Source organism: Agrilus planipennis, unplaced genomic scaffold, assembly GCF_000699045.2.
Source record: "Agrilus planipennis isolate EAB-ADULT unplaced genomic scaffold, Apla_2.0 scaffold107, whole genome shotgun sequence".
Taxonomy (NCBI): Eukaryota; Metazoa; Arthropoda; class Insecta; order Coleoptera; family Buprestidae; genus Agrilus; species Agrilus planipennis.
In genome coordinates, this window is record NW_020438869.1 from 33,182 (window position 1) to 43,564 (window position 10,383).

General features: G+C 34.3%; 2 protein-coding genes across 3 annotated transcripts in view; one reads left to right on the forward strand and one right to left on the reverse strand.

Moving 5' to 3' along the window:
• The window catches only part of LOC112905048, a 51,212-nt gene that overhangs the window by 32,989 nt on the left and 7,840 nt on the right, over window positions 1-10,383 (reverse strand). The gene's annotated exons all lie outside the window — the stretch shown is intronic.
• The window catches only part of LOC108735537 (SPARC-related modular calcium-binding protein 1), a 49,233-nt gene that overhangs the window by 25,864 nt on the left and 12,986 nt on the right, over window positions 1-10,383 (forward strand). For both annotated transcript variants that reach the window (XM_025976660.1, XM_025976662.1), the window contains exons 2-5: window positions 5,940-6,131; window positions 6,656-6,761; window positions 7,146-7,352; window positions 7,467-7,694. In XM_025976660.1, the coding sequence (XP_025832445.1) occupies window positions 5,940-6,131; window positions 6,656-6,761; window positions 7,146-7,352; window positions 7,467-7,694 (733 nt within the window). The remainder of the gene's footprint in view (window positions 1-5,939; window positions 6,132-6,655; window positions 6,762-7,145; window positions 7,353-7,466; window positions 7,695-10,383) is intronic.

Below are 10,383 nucleotides of genomic sequence, written 5' to 3' on the forward strand. Positions count from 1 at the left end.
AATTAATTGGAATTTTTCACACAGAAGCCTTGCTATATGAGCTCTCAAAGCATATAAAAATTATACGGCTTAAATGTGAAGTTGGGTGCAAAAGAATACAATTAAATCCTCTGTCGGGAAAAAACGAAATGACTTTCCGAACGACCCGATATATAGGTAAACATAGAATTAGAATATTTTTAATTGGTAGCCAGATCACCCTTGGAAATGATTGATTACGTCGAAGCAAATGTCGTCGAGTGTTAGTATAATTTTAAACAAATTCCGTTGAAACTGCCCTAAGTAGTGTTCTCATTCATCATAATGAACAAGTTGGTTCAGAATTAGTTATGACAGAATTGAAAGTGTTAAAACACACGTCCGGATATTTTCTTGCCAACTCAAGACTGTTTTTCTCTGCCAGATGTTCTTCCAGGCGCTGGTAGACTTCTAGCCGTCAGGCAAAACCGTGCTGACCAACGGGTATGGGTCTGCATTCCAGGATTCTCGTTGCTGACATCGCGCTTGTTATATTATTATTATAAAGCAGGTGTGCAGCTGGGCCTGTTTCTATTGTGTTCTCCGGTCGTTCGACAACAGTTTCACACCTGTGTCTTGCAACTATCCAGTTATCTTCGCTCAATTAAACGTTTGGACGTATTGTGCCCTAAGGTGCAGTTCTGCTTAGTAAGAAGTTGAAGACCGTGACGTAATCGAGATGATGATGGTCCAAAAAACGAACGACACCGCGCAATAAAGTCTATATGAACGCATCTGGGTAGGAAAAACTGTTCTAATTGGACCAGTTTTCTGAGAAATTTACTTCAAAAAAATGAGTAAATTTGAACCACGAACCCCATAAATGCAGTAGATATATTGATGTTTATTAGCTAGTTCAATAATTTACTCGAAAATTGCGTTTCGAGGTATCAAGAAAAAATTGTTTTCTGCGTTGAACTGACGCTAAAAGAAGCACAGATGTTAAACAATGTGTGCGCATATGTATATTTTTAGGTTAGATCTACTTTGATGCGATGCTTGTATAACCTTTGATTTTTCAGTATTTTCAGAAACTTAATTTTGTGTTGTTTGATTTACTTGGATACTTACACTTACATACGGTACCTACAGTAACTTTCATTACTAGGGAATATAAAACAAAGCAAATATTTTCATATTCAGAATATGTTTTCTCTCATAAAGAAGAAACGTGGTTTATGATTTCAGTCTGGAAGGTTTTGTTTAGTTAAAGTCCTCTTCGTCGTTACAAATGAACACGAATACAATAAAAATTAATTATTGTACTTTGGTAGGGCTTCAATTATTAAAAAAAGAAAAATGTGACCTTACAGAGTTATNTTCAAGTTTTGGTCCTTCGAGCCGGATTCATGATGAACGTTTATTGTTCTTAAAACTGAAGTTAATGATTAGCGAACCAGTTCTGGCACTGGCGTACTGTCAACACACCATACGGTACCTACAGTAACTTTCATTACTAGGGAATATAAAACAGAGCAAATATTTTCATATTCAGAATATGTTTTCCCTCATAAAGAAGAAACGTGGTTTATGATTTCAGTCTGGAAGGTTTTGTTTAGTTAAAGTCCTCTTCGTCGTTACAAATTAACACGAATACAATAAAAATTAATTATTGTACTTTGGTAGGGCTTCAATTATTAATAAAAGGAAAATGTGACCTTACAGAATTATTTCTCCTAATTTCCCTGTCTATTCCAAGCCAGAGTAATTAACTGTTTACTTCCATAAATGATTTGTTTGTAAAAAGTTCGCAATAATTTGTTATGCTATAGGTTGGCTTCTGCAGAAGTTAATTAACTATTAATATTACGACGTTTTATATGTAAGTATGTGATCAAACATCAAAATGTTCTTAGATAAGCGCGTCATCAACGGAAATTTGTGGTATATTCTACAAAAAAATTGTTAGTGATTCATGAAGCATAATATGAAAACATTATCTGAATAAATAATTAATGGCATTCAACCATTATTTACAGAATACTATAACATGTATTATCGTTTTTGTGATATTAACTTTAATACAAAAAATNACAAGAAATGCAGATGTTTAAAACCACTGCAGGAGAATATGGTCCCGACTGGAAATTAATTCAGTGTAGGGTCCGATCCAGATCAGGATTGCCTGAAGACTGATCAGGGATGAATCAGGAATAAAGTAAATGCAGCGTTATGACGTTGTTAATATAATCAAAATAATAACTTAGTCTTTACATTAATAATAAATTTGTTGTTTAATAATCAATATTACATACAGAATAGATCAGATAAAAAACTAAATTCTGTATCATGATCTAGTTCAGGACATCGGATACAATCTTGCTTTAAATAACGTACCGAAACCGTAATAAGATTCGTAGTATTATATCCTGATAAGGAACTGATCAGGTGATTGTACTTTGATCAGAAACTGATCAGATGGACGGATCAAAGGAAAGGATACTATATTTTGATCAGATGGCTGAACCAAAGGATAGAGTCCTGTGCTTTACATCAAGGGATGGAGTACTGCACTCTGATCAGGACCTGATTAGATGGCCGTATTACGACAAATCTGATCCTGGTCTGAACATAATCCGGGTTCGCTGAAGTAATTTCCAGTCAAGGTGGTACTTGGTACTGGCAAACTGAAGTATTTAACATCTTTGGATCAAAAAAAAATTACTTCTGTATTTTTTAATACGACTTTAATACTTTTGAAAAGTAAATAAACAAAATATTTTATCTTTTTGCTGAATTAACCTAGATTTACCACTCTTTTAACTGCTTAATTCATTCTCATGAGGTACTCCAAAAATGATTGGATCTGTTTATTCTACCACCACAATAAAGTATCTAATAAAGTCAATTAAAGTAATAACTTATTTTAAAGAAAAATTTTAGTGTTGTTAAAGTTATTTCATTTTGAACTAATGAAGCACTAACCAAAAGCAATACGTAGATTCACTTCTGCTGATATCTCAGAAATCAGTTTCTGGCAATTTTTTGCATTTATTTAAATGTCCAACTAGATTTATACATAAATAGGGTCGTTATAAATTCTGCATCTATTTCATGGCATTATATGTAAATAATCATTTTAAAGACTACCTACAGTTTCTTGAAACATTGCATAAAAATTACTAAATAAACTATATAAATCAAATATGTACAGTTTTTCATATTTATGTAAAAAGTACGTACTTCTTGCATTTAACAAATTTATATACTTGTAAATATTAAGACTATTTTGTATAGCTTCTTATTATCAAACAAATTATTACAGTGAATTATCAATAAAATCATTGTGTAGATTGTCAAATTTTTGATATAAATTTATATACCTTTTGTCATATTCCTTCATTTGTTTTTTATTATTATTTCTTTCAATTCTTTATTTTCTTATCTGTTTGGTTGGTATATTATTTCTTGCTCCACAAAACACGATTTGATATTGTTGTAGTTTTTTGTTTATTTTTTTCAAGAGTTTTGCTAATAGATTCTTGTAGTTTTGAGACCACCTCCTTCTGGTCAGAATTATGACGAAGAATCACAAGAAATACGGGATGAAGATACGTCAGATTGCTTATCCGATCGTCAGACGGCATTAAATGAGCATCACAATGGTCTCTATGTTCCGGAGTGTACTCCAGATGGACGTTACCAGAAGGTTATTTATTGTCATTTATATTGAATTAATTAAGGAATCCGAACGCTAACAACTAGACCCCTGGGCAAACAGATTTATCGATTAATTTTCGATTAATTTCATTTTTAAAAAATTATCGGTTAGCCAGTCGAAGAATTTTTTAAATGAATTGGAATAATCTATTAATCAAATTGTCCTTTAAGGAAATATTTCGTTTCATTCTAGGTGACTAAAGGTTAACTAACTATTTTATTAATCGATTATTCCTACTTATTTAAATAAACGATTATGCATCGTCAGATGAATCGAGTTTTTCAATTTCAAGTTTTGGTCCTTCGAGCCGGATTCATGATGAACGTTTATTGTTCTTAAAACTGAAGTTAATGATCGATTGTTAAAATGAATAATCCACCAGNATGTGACCTTACAGAGTTATTTCTCCTAATTTCCCTGTCTATTCCAAGCCAGAGTAATTAACTGTTTACTTCCATAAATGATTTGTTTGTAAAAAGTTTGCAATAAATTGTTATGCTATAGGTTGGCTTCTGCAGAAGTTAATTAACTATTAATATTACGACGTTTTATATGTAAGTATGTGATCAAACATCAAAATGTTCTTAGATAAGCGCGTCATCAACGGAAATTTGTGGTATATTCTACAAAAAAATTGTTAGTGATTCATGAAGCATAATATGAAAACATTATCTGAATAAATAATTAATGGCATTCAACCATTATTTACAGAATACTATAACATGTATTATCGTTTTTGTGATATTAACTTTAATACAAAAAATTTTTAAATATAAAAAATTTAAACCTCAGTATTGCTTTGATCAAAAATAGGGGAAGAAAATTAAATACAATGAATTATCTGCTGGGTATCCTCATCAGAATGTGCGCGTCCGGATGCGGATGCGGATTTTAAAGAATTTAAGTTTGCGGATAAGGACAGGGGTGCGGATATTAAAATTTCTGCGGAACATCCGCGGTTGCGGATGCGGATATCTATTACAGCCCTGCTTGACGTTAACAAGTCCGATCTACGTCTAGCAGATAACTTAGTGGCCAAGAATTTAATGTTCTTTGTTAAATAGTTTTCTTTGTATGTACGGTAAGCAAGTAAATGACAAGCAATGTTTTGAAAACAGCTTGGCAATGAAATGCTGGCTCTGAATTACTGTGGAAGAATAAGTTATTTGCACTCCTTTTAATTAGGTTCTTTGTATGCTGCGGCGAAATACTATTGGCGTCTATCAAACAGCACTTTATAGACATATAAATAATACCTATATACGCATTTAGCTGTTGTAGCTGTCAGAATATGAATACTAAACGTCCTACGGTGCATTCAGCTTGAATTACTACATAAATTAAGTGAAATACACCTCATATTTTACTGTTTTAGTCCGTAGACAGCGTATTCCAATTACTTTATTGCCAATGCAAAAATTTTACATTTCCTCGTTGAGGTTACCGTAATGAGCAAGGTCTTCTACTTTATCGACACATTCAGAAATATAACTAATTGTTAATCTGCATCAACGTTAATCTTCTAGAATAAAAGTAGATCATCACAATATGATGCCATCTTATCGATATAGTCTCCTCTTTCTCTTCCAATTTTTCGTGATGATATCAAGAACAAGAAAAGAATATCGATATTATTGATCTCAACAACATAACAATTTAATTTATGAGCGTTAGTGTTCATCATCATCACAAGGTCATCTAAGACTAGTTGGACATGCTCCTCCATGAGGTAATCTTCGCATTTCCCTAAAACTAGATCATCTTACATCCTCAACTATTTGTGAACAGTAATCTAATGTAGGTCTACGTCTACCCTTCTTAGCTCCTGTTTCTGGATTCCATAAACCTCTTACTAGCCCTTCATGCCTGAGGTGGCCTTCCAACCTACAACAACAATTTATTCTTATTGACTTCCATAGCGTCCTCTGCTCTCCTATTCTTTCTAATGCCTTCTCATTTCTAACCTTCTCTATCCATGGTATCCTCATCATTCGCCTGTAACATCACATTTCGGACCCTTCTAACCTTGAAATCTAGGAGTATCATTAGACTAAGTTTTGCTGGAGTAACATAAATAGGTACATTTTTTAAAAAACTTTCATTGAATGTGCAAGGAAAATCACGATTTTTAAACATACCAGATACATCTCAAAAACGGCTATATGTAAAAATTGCAAATTATGTATGTACAATATTATCAAAATGAAAAACAATATTGTGACACTGCCACAACGAGTAAATAGAATTATTTTTTTTTCAGAATGTGACTTGTTCGAGTAAGCAGTGTAATAAAAGTGGAGACCCAGTATGTGGTTCAAACTCAGTTACGTATCCGAGTCAGTGCCATTTAGAAAAGGCCCAATGTCAAGATAGTAATTTGACATTGGCACATGAAGGCCCTTGCCAAAATCAAGGCGATAAACCATGTCTTGTCGCTCTCGCCTATTTTCAGGTAAGTTATTGCGAAATGATCTACACCAGCATCGGAAACAAGATAACTTTCTTATGCTCTTCTAAGTACTTCATTGATTTGAAATATTGAAATCGGGAATCCGACACTACCCAGTCGTACGGACGGCTGGGTATCTTTTGAAGATTTCCCCTCTTCCACGAAAACATAAAAAAAATCTAAGCAAAATAGACTTTACTTGTTTAACGAAAACGGAGCGGTCAGCATGGTCTGAAAGTCTAAACAAGGGCAGGACAGTAATTGATCCAATTCCGGGTCCGTCTGTTTCAATCCAAGTTATCCTGTAGTTTCTGTGAATGATTTAGACAAATGCTGGTGCAGATATGTTTTCACTTTTCTTCTGTCCGTTCCTACAATTGTGTGCACCATCATCTTCATCATAGAGTCATCAATCCTAAGACTGATTGGACACACACCTCCACTCTTTCCTATCCTGATCCTTCACTGCTTGTGAGCAGTAATCTAATATATGTTGCTTAAGGTTTGAAAAATATTTTTCGTTCTAGGCCAATCCCAAAAATACGTACAAACCCCAGTGTCGCCCAGATGGTACATTTGCAAATGTCCAATGTCATCCAGACACAGGCTACTGCTGGTGTGTTACAGCGAGAGGTAATAAACTATTAAAAAACTCATATGGTAAAATACTATTTTGACCTATTAAATAATTATTTATTACTTATTATAATAATATTAATATCGCAGTTTTTGTTACACATTTAAAATAACGTAACCGAACGCAGTTGCCTAGATTTTATTCTCTGCCCATTGGCGTCAACTGATCTTCAGTAACTGATGTACTACGCATGTGTAAAGCAGATAGCCAATAGAATCCAGGCACCTGTTAGTTCACCGTTTTTCTTTTGACAGACTCAACACTGATGACTAATGTCGATTTCTTTACTTATAAATTAATGTTAAATTTTGTTTACTCAATTGTCCGTGGTTATTTAGTTATTATTTAGAAATTACAAGCAAATATTTCAATTTGTTTAGGAAACCCTGTTCAGAATACCTCAGTACGATGGAAATCGGGTGCTAAACCAAGATGCAAAAGGAAAAAGAAAACAAGAAGAAGATCGTCATTTCATTCGTCACGCAAACCTAGAAGGAACTGTAAGAGAGAAGATAAAGCTTTGTTTAATAATAATTTAATTAAAATTTTTCATACGGAGTACAGCAGAACGACTAGTGCAATACTGGGTAATTCAAGATTTTTATACGTTAATTTCATAAATACTTTTCTGGTATAGGCCAAAAGATTTATAAACCGTTTTACTTCATATAATACACCTTGAATTAGTTATTTACTTGTAGGACCAGAAGCTGATAAATTAGTGCTAGATTGGAAATTTAAATATTTGGATGTTGATAACAACAACATTCTTGATAAGACTGAATACAGGGATTTAAAGAAGATAGTAAAGAAGGCGGTGAAGCCGAAACGTTGTGCGAAAAGTTTTGCAAAAGCGTGTGACATGAACAGGGATCAGCAGATTGAACGTCAGGAATGGGCTGATTGCCTCACGAGGGACGGGATAGACGGTAAGTCTCTAAACTGCACCACATTATCCATTCTCGTCAATGTAGACAGTAATTAATGTAAATTCCATCAGGCTAACCTCGCCCTCAAACAGCTTTTTTAGTCTACCCAGTGCTACTAACTTGTAAATATCTTAGAATTTTGACAGACTAGAGAAACTTTATACGTTATTACGTTTTAACCAAGATAGAGTTGCTAAGTTGCGCTCGACAGTTCGCTGCGTGGTGACGTAATGCGCATGACATTTGACGCGTAAGCAACACCTTTTGTGTCTGACAATCATAGAGTAACAGGGGAAGGCCCGGCGCGAGATAGAACACTGCATAGTGTCCTTCTGTATAACAGCGCATGAACAGTCGTGTTGATCAGTTGGTTAGGGACGGACCTATTGGTAAACGAAACACATACGTTGCTAGAAAGAGATTCTATGGTGACAGCTGTCATCACCGAAGTTGATGCGCAGTCGTTTTTCGCGCAGCGGACCCTTGCGTTCTTTATCCTACATGATGCGTCGGGTTAAGTAATGGCTCATAAATTTTGGTTTTATTTTGTTGGCTTGTATAATTTTGAAGAATGCCTGAAAATATCGACATTGACACAATGTATAGTTCATTTAAGCAAACTGAAGACGCTTTAAAACATATTAACCCAGTGAGTTGGAGAAAATTGTGGCGTCGACGTTACTGACTTGATAGCTGTAGAGGGACTAATAGAATAAGCCTATCTATCGTTTATCATCTGAAGTATCTACATAAAAAATATTTATAATTAATTAATTCCCCATCATTAATTTTATGATATGTATATAATATCAATAATTGTACATTTCACATAGAATTGTACCGATGATACTTACTGAAAATGTACAAAGTTTTGTATCGAATATTAGACACTACTATTGTATTGCCTGACCATTTTAACAATAAAATTATTATTTACGCACCTCCACAAAGTAGATACACATACATGCGTCTCATACGAAGGTAAATCAGATCATCAATCTAGTCGCCCAACAACGTCAGGATAATTAAATTTCCTTTCGGAGTCGTAATTGTATATAAAGGTTTCCTTCCTTCTCAAAATCACATTACGGCCCGCACGAACCGCAGATTTATATTTTCTGTTACACTGCAACAGACCTTTATCTCTTTCGCTGTATTTCCTAATTCCCTTGATTCAGGGGTCGACAAACTGCGGTTCGCGAGCTCTTCCAAGAGACAATTCTAGCTGTTCATATGTGAGGTTATGAGGCCCCCCTTTTATTTAATTACCGCTTCTTTATCTGATACAAATTTGAAAGAAAATGTAAAAGCCGAATTTAAAGTTCATGGCTCTTTGAAATTCATGAAACAATATTTTTATTGCGAACGGTTCTTCCACCTTAAAAGCATGCCGACCCCTGTCCTGGTTGAACCACTGTAAAAAGCGAAATTTTACGCGTCTAAATTTGATAATTGGTAAAAGAAATTATAATTAAGACATATTGCCGTACTTTTACATCAAACAAATTTTGCTTGAACCACCGCAAAGAGCAAACTTTTGCTTGTCCATATTCGAAAATTGCTAAAGATGAAGCCGTAATTATAAATCATTTCGTTTAATTTCGCAAGTGACGGATTTTGGACCGCCTCCCCTGGATTTCAATGAAATTTTATAAACTGACGTAGCTCCCTGTGTGTACTATATTCGCTAGATGCTTTTTGTACTAATGGTAACTAATTTAATAAATAAGGATTCAAGAAATCATTAGGTTTAATAAAATGGCGGTTAGGATCCGCCATCGGATTTGATTTTGTGTGGCAGCTACAAACGCAAATATATAAAACATGTTCGAAAGTATGTAAAATAACAAAACAAACTATGGACGTGGTTTTCTTTGTACGCTTGCTGAACTGTAGTAACACTAAGCAAATAGGTACAAAACTGGGAGTGAAATAAGAGTTATAAACAGGATACATCCGGTTAATATTTCACTGATTTACATCGTTTCGTAATAGGCTCATCCGTACATTTTACGGAATAAACTAATTAAATAACATTTGTGGGCTGAGAGAGAAGAGTCATGACGATAATGATGATGTCATTTTCGGACAAAGTAGTTAATGTCACGATTAGGAAGTGTGGACTAGGTGGGCTGGTAAACCAGACAGGAAATCTTCGAAACAAAGAACACGGTTGATAATAAAAGAAGTTGTTTTCGTACGTGTGATACAAAATCTCGAGAAACAGCCTATCGTCATAATAATTTTGTTTTGGCATCAGGCAGTAAATGTTCAATTTGTTAAATTCTATTTTCTCTGCAATCTATATAACGAATGAGAATGGTTGATCCTATTTTTTCGTTATAGAGAGTGTTCAAACACAATTTACATAACAGGCCAATTGACAAAGGCTACCTCTAACTAAGCATGGTATCTGTCTTGGGTATCGTAAACGCGCTTAAGGGTTTTTAATTGTTTTTGGGTGGAATTTTGGGTGAGGGCGCTTTCACACGCAAACTAGGGTTGTTCGGAAAGTCATTTCTCTTTTTTTTGTGAAAATGAAAGACAGTTTTCGTATAATAAACAAATACTTTATTAAATTATATATTGACCGTTCTGGTCCAACACCTTTTGCCATCTTTCTGGTAGTAGCATAATTCCACGCTCATAAAATTTTTGGTCTTTGCTGGCAAAAAACTGATCGAGGAGG